Consider the following 19,316-nt stretch of genomic DNA (forward strand, 5'->3'; position numbering starts at 1 on the left):
TTGGTGCCATCACTGACTATTGGGGATGAGTCATTGCCCCCCACGGAGAGGGTTCGCAACTTAGGCGTCCTCTTGGACTCACGGCTGTCTTTAGAAGAACACTTGACAGCTGTGGCCGGGAGGTCTTTTTATCAGGTTCGCCTGATTCGCCAGTTGCATCCCTTTCTGGATCGGGACTCGTTAAAAACGGTCACTCATGCCCTCGTCACTTCACGCCTGGACTACTGTAATGCTCTCTACATGGGGCTCCCCTTGAAGAGCACCCGGAGGCTCCAGCTGGTCCAGAATGCGGCCGCGCGGGTAGTTATGGGAGCAGCATGGCGCTCCCATGTGGCTCCCCTCCTGCGCGAGCTGCACTGGCTCCCTGTGGTCTTCCGGGTGCGCTTCAAGGTCTTAGTTACCACCTTTAGAGCACTCCATGGCTTAGGACCGGGGTACTTACGAGACCGCCTTCTGCCACCAATAGCCTCTCACCGCCCAGTACGCTCCCATAGAGAGGGGCTTCTCAGGGTGCCGTCAGCCAAACAATGTCGACTGGCGGCCCCCAGGGGGAGAGCCTTTTCTGTGGGGGCACCCACCATCTGGAACGAGCTCCTCCCAGGGATACAGAAGATTCCGGATCTGCGCACTTTCCGCCGTGCCCTCAAAACATTCCTGTTTCAGCAGGCCGGCCTGGCCTAACTTTCCCTTTATATTGCTTTTTGATTTTATTTTAAACTGGGATGTCTTGAATTATCTAGGACCAGAATGTTTAGTATATTTTAATTGGTTTTTTTTATTATTAACGTTTGTATTACATGTATTTTTATCGTTCGCTGTTCACCGCCCTGAGTCCCTTAGGAATAGGGCGGTATATAAATTTAATAAATAAAAATAAATAAATAATAAATGCTTAACAATTCTTTGCAATATATACCGTATATTTTGCTCCATAAGACACACCTGACCATAAGACGCACTCCCGTTTTCAACCTCCATGTGCTCCGTTTTTGCCTCCGCGTGCCCCATTTTTGGCCTCCATGCGTCCTTCGTGGCACGCAGAGGCCAAAAAGAGCCAACAGATGGGTGGGGCTTCGGCAATGTTTGTTCCATAAGACGCACAGACATTTCCACCCACTTTTGGGAGACAAAAAGTGTGTCTTATTGAGCAAAAAATATAGTAATTTTCTGATCTTAATCAAAGTAAAATCCTACAAAGGAGATGAAAATTAATTTTATCAAAATACTTAAATTCCAGGTGAACAGCAGTAATAAAATCTAAAGCAGGAAGATTTTAATTTAAAATGCGTAATTTTTATGAGCTACCTGATAAAATTGAAATTTCAATGAAACAGTTTTCATACATAGCATTTATTTTATAGAACTTACTGAAATGGCCAAGAATTTCTATTTAAACAAAGAGGACTGCAGCAAAGAGCATATTATTTCACAGAATAAAAGTCTATATACTGTCAGCACGAGGATAATGTCCTCCACGTCTCATAAGGGCCTGGTGGCTCAGCAGACTAAAAAGCATTGTGATTAACACCAGCTATCTGCAATTACTGTAAATTCGAATCTCACCAGGCTCAAGGTTGACTCAGCCTTCCATCCTTTCTAAGGTAGGTAAAATGAGGACCCAGTTTGTGGGGGCAATAAGCTGACTTTATATAAATATACAAAAGTATGAAGGCTATTGCTTAATGCATTGTAAGCTGCCCTGAGTCTCTGGAGAAGGGCGGCATATAAATCAAATTTAAAAAAAATAAAAAAAATCACATTACTATTGAAGAGGTACTACAAAGATCAAATTTAGAACCTATCAAGAACTGTGAATGAAGATTCAATGTGGCTTGTTGACCATATCTTACATATATCTAAAGACTGGCATCCAAAAATTGCACTAAATTGGATGCCTTCTGGAAGAAACAGAAAACGAGCTGCACCTCAGAAAACCTAGCAACAAACCCTTACGGAAGATTTTAAGATTATTAATGTCCCTTGGGATGATGCCAAAGATACTGCAAATGATTGAAACTTCTGGAAAACACTTACTGCCCAATGTACTCTGTATAGGAACTAATGAGGATGACTGTCGCCCAGCAGTGAAATCCAACCGGTTCTACCCGGCTCGCCGAACCAGTAGCACCAGTGGTGGGAGGCTCCGCCCACCCACCGGGACCCACCGTCCCGTTTTTTTACCCTCTGCGCATGCGCAGAAGATTCATGCATATGCATAGCGCACACATGCTCCTGCGCACTTCAGTTCCCAAACCAGTAGCAAAAGTAAGTGGATTTCACCGCTGCTGTCACCAATGTAGAAGGTTAGTTCATAAACTGTTTAGGTATAGGCATAATATTAATTGGAACTAGTTAAAAACGGAAGCATTCTGCTTTCTTTCTTTCTATCTTGACATTAAAAGTATTACATGATTTTATTATATTATAGTTTGGTCTAATTAAAATTGGGAAAATACAATTTGAGTACTAGTATCAAAGCATGTTTTTCAATTCTGTTTTGAAGGAAGGTTCACCATTAAAAAAGTTTATTTTCTAATTAAGAAGCAATAGCTGTAATAACTTGGAAATGCATCGTTATTTTATTTATATTTTCCTACAACGAATCAGAGTTCATCGCACATTCAGCTAGATGTTTAGACTGGATCGGTATTTTTATCCACCTACTGAGTCCTTCCCAAGATGTTATTGTCTGATGATGTTAAAAGTATTGTTGCACAATTAAGTGCTTCCAAATAAAGCTGCCTTTTGCAATTGACTCATGGTGATTTTGTCAATGTTAAAGTGGTGCCTCTGTTATTTTGGAATTGCATCCAAGATACCTATTACTATTGGTATTGTCTTTGCTTTCTTTTGCCACAGTTGTTCTACTTCCATTTACAGGTCTTTGAATTTTCTGATTTTCTCCAATTATTTCTCTTCCTTTCTTCGGTTTCCAGGTATTGCCACATCCACTATCCAGACTTTTTTTGGTCTTTCTTATCTACATTGTTAAGTCTGGGGTGTTGTCCCAAAGGTGCTTTTTCGAGAGGCAATTGGATTTTCTTGTTGTCTGGGGTGTTGTGTTTTCCAAAATAATTTTGCCAATTAGGAGCTGATCTTTTGTTGTTCTGCTGTTTGGGTGGTTTCCTTTCTGCTCAGGTAGAAAGAGCTTGTTTTCAAAACTAGATGCTGTTGGAGTGCATCAGCTACTACACTAGTTAGTAATCTGAAAGTTGTTGATAAGCAGGTAATTGGTCTATAGTTGCCTGATGCTACCTGTCTTGCTGGATCTTTCATTATCTGGTAGCTTCTGCTAGAAGTTAACCAATCATCAATTTCACCATTTGCAGTTTGTTGTTAAACTGCTTGGCAATAGGTGGGTGTAGAACAAATGTTTCAACCAAAACCCACATCATTCATCTTCCCCTGATGCTTACCAACTCTTAATCTTCCCGGTTCTTTTCTCCCCCATTTCTCCCCCATTATTAGTTCTTTCATTTCCACTTTTTTTTAAATTATTCTTGTCCACCTCTTTTAGCCAAGATGCATTCTTGTTGCATTTCTTTGGGTTGTCCCATAGCTGTGCCCAGAAGTCACTTTTTTTGTCAGGTATTGAATGACTCATTGCATTCACTCTGTCCATTGATGGATTGGTAGAAAAGTTTCTGATTCAACTGAAATTGGAGATGCTGCCTATATTTGAGCTTCATATCTGCTGATGTTCATATCTGCTGATGTTCTTGGCTACAAGTAGTTCTTGACTTACAACTATTCATTTAGTGACCATTTGAAGTTACAATGGCAGTGAAAAAAGTATCTTATGACCGTTACAGAATTTTGTGATCAAAATTCAGACATTTGGCAACTGGCATATATTTATGACGGTTGCAATCTCCTGGAGTCATGGCTCACCTTTTTGTGACTTTCTGACAAGTAAACTCAATGGGGAAGCCAGATTCACTTAACAAATGTGTTATTAACTTAAGAACTGAACAGAACTTAAGAATTCATTTAATAACTGTGGCAAGAAAAGTTGTGAAATGGAGAAAATGTCACTTAACAACTGTCTTACTTAGCAATGGAAATTTTGGGCTCAATGTGGTCATACAAGTTGAGGATTACTTATATAACTGTTATTTGCTGCTTTATTATTTCTAGAGCTTCTTTAATCTTCCTTGTTTCTAGGTGGCATTTCTTTTTTTTTTTATTGAAAAAGTTTTACAATTACATTTTCTCCCCAATTTCCCCCCCAACTCTCCCTGACCTCCCTAACCCTCCCTAACCCCCCCTAACCCTCCCCTCCCCCCAGACTTCCACAAAATATAATCCAAATCAAAATCCCCTTTTTATAAAACTTGAACCCCTCCACCCCCTGTATATTTTTCACATCTTCACAAAATTCTATTATTCTATCCCTATATAATACTTTCAGTTAAAAGCTATCTGATATTTCCTAGTTTGATATTTATTCTGCACATAATCTATCCACTTTTTCCACTCCCATACATAAGTCTCTTGTGAGCGATCCTTTAAATATGCTGAAATCTTCGCCATCTTCTGCAAAACTGGCCATCTTCAAAGTCCATTCTTCAATAGTAGGCATAGCTTCATTTTTCCAATATTGACCTATCAGTAATCTCGCAGCTGTTATCATATACAATATCAACTTTGTTTCACCCAATGTAAAACCCTTAACTATACCCAATAAAAACAATTGTGGAGAAAACTGAATTTTTTTCTTCAAAACATTCTGCATAACCCACCAAATTTTTATCCAAAAAACCTTCACTTTCTTACAAGTCCACCACATATGATAATATGTGGCATCTAGGCAATCACATCTCCAGCATTTTGGTTGAACATTAGGGTACATGAACGACAATTTCTTAGGATCTAAATGCCATCTATAAAACATTTTATAAAAATTTTCCCTCAAATTCTGCGACTGTGTAAATTTAACATTCTGAACCCATATTTTTCCCATGTTTCCAACATTACTGGTTCTGCAAAATTCTGTGCCCACTTTATCATACAATCTTTAACCAATTCAGTTTCTGAATCCCTTTCTAACAAAACATTATATACCCTTCTAATATGCATTGGACCTTTCTCTTTTATATGTCTAACCAATTCTTCCTCATGCATCATTATACCAGTTTTTTGGTCCTCTTTCCATCTCAATTGAAGTTGATTATACTGTAACCAGGTTAAATTAATCCCTTCTTCCAACAACATTTCTAAAGTCTTCAGTTGCCATCTGCCCACATCTGCAAAAAGAACTTCTTTATATAAAAACCCCCCGAGTGACATTATATTTGTATTCCACATGATATGACCAAGATCCAGCCATAATGGTATTTTGTAATCCCATTTGAGTCGGTGCTTCTTCCAAACTCTCATCAAGGAGTTTCTAAGTATGTGGCTTTTTAATACTTTATCCACTTTGTTCTCATAAAATAAGTAAGCATGCCAACCAAATTCAAGATCAAAACTTTCTATATTCAATATTCCAGTCTTTTTCCTTCCAAACCAGTCACTTGCTTGCGTCAAAGCTGCTGCTTCATAATATAATTGTAGATTTGGAAGTTTAAGACCTCCCCTTTCTGGAACATCTTGCATAATTTTCAGTTTAACTCTTGGCTTTTTCTCATTCCAGACAAACTTGTTCAGTCCTCTTTGCCATTCTCTCAATTGTTTATTACTTTTGAGCACCGGAATCATTTGAAACAAAAAAAGAAATCTTGGCAAAATGTTCATCTTAACTGCTGCTATTCTTCCAAGTAGAGACAGCTGCAGTTTTTTCCAGGTCTCCATATCTTTCTGTACCTCTCGCCACAATACCTCGTAATTATTTTGAAACAGTTTCATATTTGATTCTGCAACCTGAACTCCTAGATATTTAACCTTTGGTACTATCTCAAAACCTGCCTTGTTTTCAAGTTCCTGTTTTCGATCTTGTGTCATATTTTTAACTATCATCTTAGTTTTTTTCTGGTTCAGTCTAAATCCTGATACTATACCATATTGTTCTATAATGTCTTTCATCTGGATTATTGATTCCATCGGCTGTGTTAGGGTAACAACCAGATCATCTGCAAATGCCCTTATTCTGTAATCCTCTTGCCTTATCACTATTCCTTTCAAGGTGCTCGAGTCCCGTATTGTATTCAACAAGACTTCTAAGGTTAAAATAAATAACAATGGGGATAACGGACAACCTTGTCTTGTTCCTTTTTCAATATTAAAGTCTGTTGTCAAACTTCTATTAATAATAATCTGTGCCTTTTGTTCTTGATAAATTGCTGAAACCGCCTGCATAAATTGATCCCCAAAGTCCATCTTTTTTAATGTCTTTAATAGAAAGTCCCAATCCACTCTATCAAAGGCCTTCTCCGCATCCAAGAAAACCAGCACTGCAGGGATCTGTTTATTCTTCTCAAGATATTCCAGTAAATCTATAACTTGCCTTACATTGTCCTTCATGTATCTGCCTTCTATAAATCCCGCTTGATCACAATGAATCACCTCTTGAATAACTGGCATCAACCTGTTGGCTAGTACTTTTGCAAATATTTTATAGTCATTATTCAGAAGAGATATTGGTCTAAAATTCTCAGGTTTTTTAGGACCTACTTGCTCTTTCGGTATCAATGAAAAATATGCTGTTTTCCATGATGGGGGTATTTTACCCCCTTGTTGTATACTACAAAATAGATCTTTAAGATGTTAAATCATTTCTGCTTGTAAAGTTTTATAGTACACCGCAGTTAAACCATCCGTCCCAGGAGCTTTAGTTGTTTTCAATTGTTTAATTGCGACAATAATCTCCTCAGCTGTTATAAGATGATTCATTCTCTCCTTTTGTTGGCTAGTGATTTTTGTAACTCTTTTATTTTCTAGATATTTCTCTATAAGTCCATTCTGTATATCATCTTTGGCATATAATTTAGTATAATAATCTACAAAAACTTCTTTAATTAATTTTTGTTGAGAAATTTCCTTCCCTCCAGTATCAATACTATCAATGATCCATGTACTCTGCCTCTTCCTCAGTGTGTAAGCCAACCATCTGCCCGGTTTGTTAGCGTTGCAGAATGTGTTATGTTTCGCAAATTGTAGATTTGTTGCTGTTTGTTCCGCCATAAGCATTTGAAATTGATCTTTCAGAAGTTTTATAGCTCCTCGTATTCTTTCATCTGTTGAGTTTTTTATAAGTAACTGTTCTTTATTCTTTATTTCTGCTTCCATTTCAGATCTTTTCTTTTGTCGATTTAATTTGTGTTTAGAGTTCATATGGATGAGTACCCCTCTCATATATGCTTTACTCGCATCCCACACGATTTCAATAGGGGTACCCTTATTCAAGTTTATTTCAAAAAATTCTTTCATCTGCTTTTTAAATTCTGTTATATTCTTTTCGTATCTAAACAGATTTTCATTTAATCTCCATGATCTTCTCTCGCTCTTTCCCATCTCAATTTCTATCCATACCGGGCTATGGTCAGTTAAAGTCCTTGGAAAAATCTTTGTTCTTTTTGTTTTTACAAGTAGGTCAGCTGATAGTAAAATAAAATCAATCCTAGAAAAGGATCTGTGTCTATCTGAAAAAAAAGTAAAATCCAATTCTTTTGGGTTATGTATTCTCCAAATATCTTTTAATTCCAAATCTTCTTTCATATCAAAAAAAGTCTGTGGTAGTCTAATCCTTGACTTCGCCAAACTCTTTTTATCTATTTTAGAATCAATTACTCCATTCCAATCTCCCATAATTAAAATAGATCTACAGTCCCATTGCAATATTTTAGAATGCAAAGTTTTATAAAAATTGTCCTGTTGTTGATTAGGAGCATAAATTCCAATCACTAGAATTGGGCCACTTGCTGTGTGCAGTTCAATTGCTATAAACCTACCACATTCATCTGCTTCTATAATTTTAGCTGACAGTCTTTTATTTATATAAATAACCACACCATTCTTTTTTTCCAAATTTGAAGCTATAAAATGTGTTCCTAATCTTGAATTTATCAGATATTTTTGATCTTGTGTTCTAACATGAGTTTCTTGTAAACAAATTATATCATTGTTAAATTGTCTCAAGTAAATAAATAATTTCTTCCTTTTCTGTGGTGAATTTAATCCATTCACATTCCAAGATAAAAACTTAATCGTCATGTACACTTTTTTGAAGCGACAAGCACATTTGCCGAAGATTTTCCGAGTCGGTAGTCTTTGGCTTTGCTCCCCCCATGGCTTCACTTTCTTGTGTATTACCCTTGACTCCTTTATTGCTGTGGCTTGGGCCTTTCCTGTTGTTGTTTTTCTTTGAGTTGCTTAGAAATTGCTCGAGTTATATGCTGATCTTTAGCTTCACACATCCGGGCTAGGTCCAAAGCCACTTCTCCTGTAGTCTTAGGTGGTTCAGTCACAGTTTTCGAAGTAAGATCTAGCAGGGGCTCATCCAGAAAACCTCCTGTAGCTCCCTGCATTTCCATTGCCTCTAGTTCCAGCTGCTTGGGCTGCTCTTCCATCTCTTGCTGAAATTGCTTCTCTTTATCACTCTCCTTTATCTCCAACACAGAGGATGTACGTGGGAATGGTGAACTCTCTTTAAAGACATTAGAATAGAATTCTTCCGCCTTCTCAACAGTATTTAATCGGTATCTTTCTCCCTTATACCTCAAGATTATACCAGTTGGAGCATCCCACCTGAATGGAATTTGTTGTTTTTTTAATTCATTCACTAGAAAGCCAAAATCCTTTCTATCTTTTAACATCTTAGGTGGTAGCTCTTTATAAACTCCAATCTCCTTTCCCTCCACTTGCACAGCAGAGAGAAAAGACTTTTGCAAAATATCATTTCTCATTTTTCTATCTGTAAAGTATATCACCACATCTCTGGGCAATTGTCTTTGTCTGGCCACCCACGAATTCACTCTGTACACTTTATCCATTTCACAAAAAATCTCTTCAGGGCTAATCTTTAACAGCACAGCTAGAGCATCAGCACAAGTCTGTCTCAGGTCTTGTCTATCATTCTCTTTTAAGCCTCTCAGCCTTATGGCAAATTCCATAGACCTGAACTGCATCATTGTGATCTCATTTTCAAGTCTCTGCATTTTATTGTCAGCATCAAAGATTTTATAGTCAGTCTCCTTCATTTTGACATCCATTTCTGATCTAAATTCTTCCACCTTATTATCAGTTTTAATAATTGCTTCTGACAATCCAGTCACCACTGTCATTAATTTTTGAGTCATCTTGTCATATTTTTCTTGCACCACCTCTTTAATTTCTTTAATCTCCTGCTTGATTTCCTGTTGTGACTTTTTAAACTTCTCATCCAAATTTTCATCTTGCCTCATCAAAGCCTGAGTAATGAAATCCTTTAAACTTTCAAGATCAATCTCTTTTTTCTGGCTCTGCTGGCTGGGAGGCTGCTGTTCAGGTTTATGTGTCCCACCCCTGCCGCCTTTACTTCCTGTTTAGTCTGCTTAGAAGCCATCCTGCCACATAGTCTGGCTTTTCCAAAAAAGGAAATCCTTTTTCCCTTTCCTCCACCACAGAGTCCTCTAAAAAATTCCCCCAGGTTTAGTCAAATTAAAGATGAAATTGAAGCAAAATCAGACTTGTTTTAAGGAGAATCCCCTTTTCCTCCACTTGTTACAGACAATGCTATTTTGTAACTTGTTGAAATAACTTTGCTAATCCACTCTTGCTTTCAGCTCTCGTTAATGCTGAAGCCGGGCGCCATTTTCAAGAGACTTTCACTCATTCACTCTTTTGTTTTAAAGTTAATCACAGGGCTAGTAATACTTGCAGTTTCGTGGTTCAAGTTGTTATTCTACCCTGTTTGTTTGAATTTGCTTTGTTTTCAGTAGAAAGGTTGATCCTGCCGCCTTGTTCTACGCTGGGTAGACTCGTCCCACGCTGTCCGGAGTCTCGGCGAGCTGAAAGGGAGCCGCGCCTGTTTCCTCCCCAGAAGCAAAGGATAGCTATCTGGGGGCTCACAGGGGCTCTACCTGCTTCTCGCCGACTCTATTCCTCTAATCCTTCAGGATTCGGGAACTTCCGAGCCGCTTCTCTTGATCGAAGCGGCTCTGACAGGCAGCGGGGCTGGCGGTCCGAAAACGGGACCGTCTTTCGGCGGCAGGAAGCAAACCAGAAGTCTCTAGGTGGCATTTCTTGATCAGAAACTCTTTGATCTTGTAACTTGGCTTCTTTTTTTTCAACTGTTCTAACTTGTTTGCATCTGATCTTAGCTTGCTGATCTTGTGTTCCAACCTGAACTTCCATGTTAGTGATGCACTGTTTAGCTTTTTTCTTCTTGTTTCTTGATTTTGTATCTCAGCTATTCAGTTATAGCTGTAGCCAAGCTGTCCATTGGTTGGTTGGTTTCTTGCAATGAAATGGTGCTTATATTTGATATTACATCAACCCCCTCTTATGTTTTATTGAATATTATACATTAAAATATAGGATTTATTTCAAAATCACCTTTGGCTATTATCATTTAAAATAAGATTAAAATGAGCAATAAAAGCAATGCTCTAGTATGAGTAAAGCTAACAAATAAAATAATGGCTTTGAATAATTGTTCTGTACATTTTCTACATATAATTTGTTTGGTTTTATTAGCAACTACAAATCAACTGTGGTTTCATAATTGAAATCCTTATCAGAATAATATAGTTTTTATTATCTCTATCAAGCATAAATAAGGGAAACTCTAGTTTCTTGAGCTCAAATATTACATTGCTATTAAAAATATGTTAGATAGGACAATATAGAACTCCAATTATTATAGTAAATAATATTTAATTTCATGTAAATAATCCCATATGTTTATTTTCTGTATTTGTTTAATAGATATCAGGAAACCAGGTACTATCTATTGTGTATAACCCATCCCCACCCCTATCAACACACACACAGTTACACATTTTGCATTTGTCTATATGAATTTCATTTACTCGCCCAGGATTCTCAGTCTAGTATTACTTTCTATGTTTACAAAGGACATTACCTGAAATGAAAGAGTTGAGGTCCAGTTGTAAAGACTTGAATTGATTGATATAATAGTCCCGTTGTTCCTCAGTTACCCTCCAAAGGTCATCTGGGTAATTACTACTGCTGTCCTTTGGTTCTCTTTCTATTGAAAGAGACTTCAAAAAAGGAAAATGTTTTTTTGGAAGGATAACAAAAAAACTGAGCGTCCCGATGTTTCAAAGCATTAACTATGCTCTGTTCCTACTATGTCATTCTTTTAAAAATAAATAGCATTGATACTTCTGTTGAATTTGCATAACATTATTTTCCAGAAGCCATACATATCAAAAATTGCCAAAAATGAATGCCAGGGATATTTAATGTATAATCTTTTCCAGTGGAAGGGTTTACAAACTAAGGAGATAAAATCTACCTATGAGGTATAAAAGAAAACTTCTTAAATAAATTGCTAACAATCCTCACATTTCCAAACAAGGAAAATAAGACAAGTTCCAAATGAATCACAGATAAATAGTTGATTGATTGGACTCATTGTCAATAGAATGGTGTAAGATCAAATCTCAAAAAACAACTCTAGCATCTAACATTTCCAAGCAAGCACACCAGGAATAAATAATTCTGTTCTTTAGAAATCTCTTTCTGATATACAAAATTGCCTCTGTTCTGTGGAACCCTCTTTTAGTTATACACAGATGCACTATTTTTTTGTGTACATGCAAATAATGGCAGCATGAATCTCAGGGTAGTGAACATTTTGATTTACTCAAGCTGCTGCCAATAAGATCTGGAAGTTTGTTTCAGTCTGAAGCCCTTTGTCTTACCCAAAGCACTGTGAAAAAGTGGACGAATGATGACTTCAGGTAGACGGAGACAAACTAAAATATCTGGCATTGATTCAATACTGTTATGTTTGCCCTCCAACCTGTGAATCTTAATCCTAATATAAAAGCTAATATAAATTAATACCAGTAGTCCTCAATTTACAACTGTTCATTTAATGACTGTTCAAACTTACAATGGAACTGAAAAAAGTGACTTATGACCATTTTTCACATTTACAACAGTTGCAATACCCCATGGTCACATGATCAAAATTCAGATGTTTGGCAACTGACTCATACTTATGATGGTTGTAGTGTCCCAGGGTCATGTGATCCCTTTTTGTGACCTTCTGACAAGGAAAGTCAATGTGGAAGTCAGATTCACTTAACAATCATGTTACCAACTTAGCAACTTCAGTGATTCTTTTAACAGATGTGGCAAGAAAGGTTGTAAAATGGGGTAACATTCGCTCAACAAATGTCTCACTTAGCAACAGAAATTTTGGGCTCAATTGTGGTTATACGTCAAGGACTACTTGTACTTAAATTAGGTGGAACACAATCTCACTTTATCCTGTAGCTGATCCTGTATAGTTGTAAAATGCTTCCATTTCACACATATTCTAAAGGCCAGAGCTTATATTAGCTCTCAGATAAGCTTTACTAGTTTTAGACTGCAATTGTCCTTTGCTGCAAAATACTACTAGCAACTACCTATTGGTCTCATTCAAGACTAGTTCATGTAATATTGATTATAAAAATCAAAATTTATTTTTCAATACGTATGCAGCCCATGCAGAAAGTTTATTTTCAGTTATTTTTGCATCTCATGCAAATTACCTGTATAACACATGAGCGAGTTGGCATTGATTTGGGTCCATAATTCCCTGAAGTCAATCCATCTTGAATAGAATGCCTAGCTTCATAGGAACCTATGCAAGATTAAGACGAACGCAAAACATATGCTAAACCAAAATAAAAAATTACAAAGTTTGGATCTTGTCTTATACCAAATAATTTTAAACATACATACACATGTGTAAAATTCACTTTATTACATAAGCACTATTAGGATGGATAAAGGTTAAGGAAAAAGGTTAATGAAGAAGGTTCAAATGACAAATGGTTTTTTAACACAGAGGCTTGATTCTAAATAGGTTAATTCAGGGGTGAAATGTGAAATTTGTTACTACCAGTTCTTTGGGCATGGCTTGGTGGGGAAGGTTAATGTGACTGGGTGGCCATGGCCAACTTTTTTTTTTTTTTAACTTTTTAAAGCATTTTTTCTAATGCTTTGAAAAGCCTCTGCTGATCACGCAACTCAGCTGGGATCATCAGAGACTTTTCAAAGCATTTTTTTTACCACCTCTTCGGCCAAGAGGTTGCAAAAAAAAAATGCTTTGAAAAGCCTCTGACGATCCCAGCTGAGCTGCGCGATCATTAGAGGCTTTTTTTTTTTTTACTTTTAAAAGCATTTTTTTGTCGGAAGGTTGTAGAAAAAATGCTTTTAAAAGTAAAAAAAAGAAAAGCCTCTGATGATCGTGTGGCTCAGCTGGGCATGGTGGGGAGGGGGGGCCACAGGGATTTTTGCTACTGGTTCTCCGAACCACCCGCCGCCATCGCTACCTGATCGGGCGATCCGATCCGAACCAGGAGCATTTCACCCCTGGGTTAATTCATTATTCACAAAAAATATCTAATATCTCTCAGAACAGCAATTTCTTTTTGTTTTTAACCTGAGCTCTAATTAAACTAAATTTGCAACTTTCTGCAGTAGGTTAAACCAACATTTATCATGTTCACTCAATGTTACAACAAAGCTGTCTATTGTTGTCATTTGTGATATATAACAAATGATCAATATGTTTTTAAATTTCTGTAGTGGTTGTTATTTAAAATGCTTATTTAAATAACCTTGTCTTCACTCTGAAAACTATGGCACCTTACAGTTGAGGGAAAAAAATAAGCAGTTTTAATTATAATAAATAAAAAATAAATAAACTAATCCTAACGTAATATAGCTAAGACAAGTTAAGACAAGTAATACAAGGTATTCCTTTGTAGCCTCAGATAATCAGAAGGCTTTGCCCAGTAATATCCTGTATATTTGTAAGATCATTTTCCTTTTTATATTTTGTGAACTTGTTGCAATAACAGTATTATCACTTTTAGATAGATAAATGATTTATTTTTTAGAAAAGAATACAAAGCTGTTTTTTCAACATCAGGGCATCTGTCTACCTACCGTGTTTCCCTGAAAATAAGACCTGGTCTTATATTTTTTTGAACCCCGAAATAAGCATTTGGCCTTCTTTTCGGGGAGGTCTTATTATTTTGGGGTGCATGGAGGAAACCAGAGGAAATGGTGGGGACTGGCTGCGCATGTGTTTAAATATTTTTGGGGAGGGCTTATTTTCGGGATGTGTGTGCTTATTTTATTGCATGCACTCAAAAGCCCGTTTGGGCTTATTATCAGGTGATGTCTTATTTTAGGGGAAACAGGGTAGTTAATATTGTTTATTCTGATCATCACATTTCTAAGGATTCAAACAGAAGATCCAACATAGCAGACATGTCTGAGATTCCTTATGATTTACTTGAGGCATAAGAAAATAAAGTATATGTTTTGTTATTCTTCTATCACTCCATTCTCCCATATTTATACATTATAATATCAAATACAAGCTGCATAATTAGTTAACTTCTCAGCTTAAACATTTTTTGCAGTTAAACATACAGTTCACATAATCAAAAAAAGGAAACAATACTGTTAAAAATAAATTCATATATCGTGTGATTCTCCATATTTTAGAAGAAATGACACTTTCTTTCATATTATATTTCAATGATATAGAAAAGAGGAAGTTGTGCAATTAGTTATTTTTTTATACTATTCATAGAATAGAGAAACCTGGTAATGCCTCATTTTCAAAAATCTCCTTTTCCCCGCAATAATTCCTTTTTCTACTATAGTCCACCTCATTTGTAAACATTATTTTTGGAGGTTAGGTGGGACTGATATGAAAGGGTGGAAAAGGAAAAAAATTAACTAATGCCAGTGTATGTATCAATGTGCATGGAGAGAGAAAGAAAGAGAAATGAATATATAGATGTGGATATAGATGTAGACCATGTATTAAGAAATAATCTTTCATATACCATTTTTGAGTAAATATCTTCAATGAATTTTTTTATCGCAAGGAAAGAATGGTTTGAAGGCATTGATATCTAAGAAACAAGCTATTTAAATTTCAACTTGCCCAGCTAACTGTGAAAGTGAATAAATATTAAAATATGTTTACTGGATATAAACTTGTTTTGCAAAGAATAAAACATGTATTAGGTTATATTCTATGTTATATTATTTAAATATAGCAATATGAAGTGTTGACCACATTCTGCAGATATCTGACTACAATTTAGCAGTACGTTGAGTGAATTGTAAAGGCAATTTTATAAACAATTGGAGAATATACTTGTTTTATTAACACTGTATATTTGAAGACCAAAACATTCCCAAGATCTCTGATATTCTACTGCCACAAGTTTTAAAAGATTTATTAGAATATGATAGTAAATGATCAAGTTAGGCATGCAATATTCTAATTTACTATGTGAAAAGCAAGAACAAGAATTAGTTCCATTTTCTAGGTGATAAACTCTTAAGCAAACTGAGCACTCCATATTTTTTTTAATGTGGAACCTGATCCTCCCAGGAAGATTCCAAGCAATTGGGGCAGGTTACAAATATTTTAAAATGTTACCTCTGGCATGTTAGCTCAAAATTTTTCGCATAAATGTTTCTTATAATTCAGAAGTTTTGTATAAAATGACACTTAACAATTGGGGTGGAGGGGGTGGAGTTAGGCTGCATATGGTGGTCCTCCTTCTCCCATAAGCATTTCTTCCATCCATACAAGATATGTCTGCAATAAATGTATATTTACTCCTCCTTGCTCAGTTGTGGCAGTTTTGCTAAGTCAGTGTGGTTGTAGAGTTTCATATTGCTCCTTACAATAACTAACCTTTAGAGTGACTTGTTCAGCTGCTGGTAGAGGTGCTCACTTTCTCATGCCATGGGGCTCATCTACTTTACATAGCTCCTCCTCAATCCTGCAGGAGGAGTCTCTTGATTATTGATCACACCTTTTGGTAGTGCGGCTTATAGACACTTACAACAACAGCAAAGGTAATCATTAACTTACCTCCATGCTGTTGCTCAAGCCCACTTCTCAGTATACTATATCCATAACCCAAAGGAATTCTCTGGTAATTTGAGGGAGAAGCAGGATGGGAACCAATGGGAGACATGGGAGGAGACTTTGCTTCTTCCTTCAAGAGAAACGTTGTAATAACATATGGATTATTGAATTTACGTCAGTTAACAGAGTCAGCAAAATTTCAGCTTGACCTGAAACAAATTTGTACAGTGATTTTCTTCTGTGAATATTCATCTTAGATATGAATATTTACTACCTGATTCTTGGCAATTGAAGGAAAGTAGTTCATTTTAATGGTTTATTTATTCAATTTATATAGCTGCCCATCTCAAATAAATGACTCTGGGCAACTAACAACGAATAAAAATAAGATACAAAGCCAGTAGGGTTGGGGCAAGTGTAATCTCCAGGGGAAAAATGTTCAATAATGTTCAGTGGGTGCCACAAAGTAGAATGATATTGAATGGCAGAATACTATATTTTTCGGAGTATAAGATGCACTTTTCCCCCACCCCCATAAAAGGGTGAAAATTTGGGTGTGTCTTATACACCGAATATAGCCCCGCCCACCCTTAGCCTCTGCCTCCCAGCGATTTACCTCCTTTCAGCAAACAGACCGTTTCAGCTTCAGCATAGCCTGATTAGCACAAGCAGCTGATTGTCAGTTGGATCGGCTTCCTGACCCTCTGAAACCCAGCTGTTTCAGGCTGCAGGGGTTGCATTGTCTATGGCCGTGCGGGCTTCCGCAGTTTGCTGCAAGGAGACAAGTTGCTGGGAGCCAGATTTTTTTTTTCTTGTGCTAATCAGGCTGTGCTGAAAATGAAACTAAAGCAGGCTGTTTGCTGCAAGGAGGCAAGTTGTTGGGACAGGCAGATTTTTTTTCTTGTTTTCCTCCCCAAAAAAGATAGGTGCGTCTTATAGTCTGGAGCACCTTATACTCCAAAAAATATGGTAGTTAGAATAGAAAGGAATTTAATACTGAACAATCTTTGTTAGGTAACTAACACCTTGACACCTCAAAACAAGCAAACATAAAGTTGTTTCACATTTAAATTTCAACTTTAAATTTCAACATTTACACTATGAATAATTGTTAGTAAGTCTTTATTAGCTTCATATAAAACCAGCAAAAGTACTATGTAAACAAAAGTCTGCTTATATTAAGACTTTCTTCTCTTTCTTGTGGCTCTCCCCCTATATCTTATGAAGGATCTTTTGATCTACTATAGTAGATTTTGAGGATGAGGAAAATAGCAATTCTCTCCCAGTACTACTGACAAATGCAACTCTCTTAAAGTGAATGTTCTACTGAATTTGGCTCCAGGTGATTTTCCGCATAGCTAATAAAAATCTTTTTTGTATCTAAAAGAAAATTCTGTAGTTCATCTGCTTAAAATGAACAGCAAGTTGATCATATAAGAGATAAGCAATCTTAATTCTCTAAGAATAGGCAATTGATATTTCTTGTTGAAAGAATCTGCAATGACTAAATAATCAGCTGTAATTCCCAGTCTGTGTCAAGAGACTTTACCAATAAAATGAACTAAAATACTAATCAAGATCTATCTGATTTTGTCAGTATGATATCATAAAATGAAATCTTGTAGTTCATCCCACAGTAAAAGATATATTTAAAAGGGATTTACCTGTTTTTCTTCTTCATCTGATCTTCTGAAGCAATTTATCTCAAGGATTGTATGTGGACTCTGAAACTTTGCTCCATGTGCTTCTGATAGATTGATGTACCTTATTTCACTATCACTTTTCAGAGCACTAAATCGAGGTAAAGGTAATTCTTAAACAACAAAAATAAATACAAAAGAAAAATTATTATATAATACCATATTGTTTAGCTTATTTATTGACCAAATGACTCCCTTTGACAACTAATTATATTACGGTACTTGGAAAATTAAAATTTAGTACAGGCCAAATTAGTAGGAAAATACAAAGAGAAAGAACACTTTTGTATTTTGTATTTGTATATAGTTTTGAACTTTAAGAGATTATTTTAACCTATGATTATTTGTAAGAATCTATAAGCTTTCTTGACCACAAAAGCAGAATGGATCTGGCAAATAAAAAATAAACTAATTTGGAAGGAGGGTTGATAAACAAAAAAGTAAATTAACTTGGGGAAGGGAATCTCCTTTTTTAGGCATCTATTCTTATCTTACTCAAAATATTTAGATTACGTTTTTCCACCTGAAAACTTTCAAATTTTTTATATAGTAGGTGTAGATAAAAAGTGAATGCCCACCAATATTAAAACACTAAATTTACAGAGAAGTTCTAAAATGCAGGTAATATTGCTGTGTTAAACTGGGCAAAAAGCTACCCTAATATTACTTCAATATAAATATTTTTGGTGTTTCACATTAAGGCAAAGTGAAAAGCAATTTTGGGTTAAGGAGTATGCAAATACATAACTTAATTTTACATATCTGCACAAATATGCTTCCTGAAGTTCTATATTTCTGTATTGCATTATGCACAGAGAAATATTTCAACACAATATATATGTGTGTATACTGTAAAAATAGAAATAGAATAGAAATAGAAAATATAACGACCATTTAATAAATATTTTAAATAAAATATTTTATTTATTAAATAAAAATAAAATTGTCCAAAGTAAAGCAATTGAGTATAATCAGTTACCATTCTGAATACTTTCTATTCGTACTGGGAGACCAGACTGTGCAGCAGCTATAAGCTTCAGAGCAGCATAAAACTGAGTACGACCAAAATAACCGACATGTTTAGCACCACACAAGTCTGTAATCTGAAAGATAAAAAGGGAGGGATGAATATGAACATATGCCAAAAATATTGGCGTTTGCAGTGAAAGAATTACTGAAGCTACAGAAATACGTAGTACTTAAAAAATAAACTGACAGCAAATAAACCGGTGATGCTGACATTTGGTTTATATTCTATAGCCCCAAATCTGCTATATTAAACGGAGAAAGCCACAGAGAAAATCCTCCTATATAAATACTTTGTCCTCTTGGCTCCATTCTCAGCAACATGCAATATATCTGTGGCTTAACCTCTGAGCAATAATTTTGTCTAAATAGGGCAAACTAAATGAGTATCAAGGGCACCAGCAGGATCATGCTTTTTGTCAAAAGATGGAAACAGAATCACACCACAAACTCTGCACCTTTGTACATGCATGCAATATCACTATGTACAGTACAAAAGAGGGGGCTTGCACACAATGCTGCAAAGCTGCTTTAGTCATTCTTCTCCCTCAACAGACACTGATCATTACCTAGTTGGAACA

General features: G+C 36.1%; 1 protein-coding gene across 6 annotated transcripts in view; it reads right to left on the reverse strand.

Moving 5' to 3' along the window:
- The window catches only part of REPS2 (RALBP1 associated Eps domain containing 2), a 227,911-nt gene that overhangs the window by 120,296 nt on the left and 88,299 nt on the right, over positions 1-19,316 (reverse strand). For 5 of the 6 annotated variants that reach the window (XR_015728266.1, XR_015728265.1, XM_060686702.2 and 2 more), the window contains exons 2-6: positions 18,689-18,812; positions 17,674-17,822; positions 16,013-16,139; positions 12,648-12,739; positions 11,003-11,141 (exon numbers count right to left, since the gene is read on the reverse strand). Coding sequence is in view for 4 of the 6 variants with exons in the window: in XM_060686702.2 (XP_060542685.1) it covers positions 11,003-11,141; positions 12,648-12,739; positions 16,013-16,139; positions 17,674-17,822; positions 18,689-18,812 (631 nt within the window). In the remaining 2 variants the exon portion in view is untranslated. The remainder of the gene's footprint in view (positions 1-11,002; positions 11,142-12,647; positions 12,740-16,012; positions 16,140-17,673; positions 17,823-18,688; positions 18,813-19,316) is intronic. The other variant, XM_087871424.1, reaches the window with a different exon arrangement.

The sequence above is a fragment of the Pantherophis guttatus genome, chromosome 5 (genome assembly GCF_059756535.1).
Source record: "Pantherophis guttatus breed Tessera chromosome 5, ASM5975653v1, whole genome shotgun sequence".
Taxonomy (NCBI): domain Eukaryota; kingdom Metazoa; phylum Chordata; class Lepidosauria; order Squamata; family Colubridae; genus Pantherophis; species Pantherophis guttatus.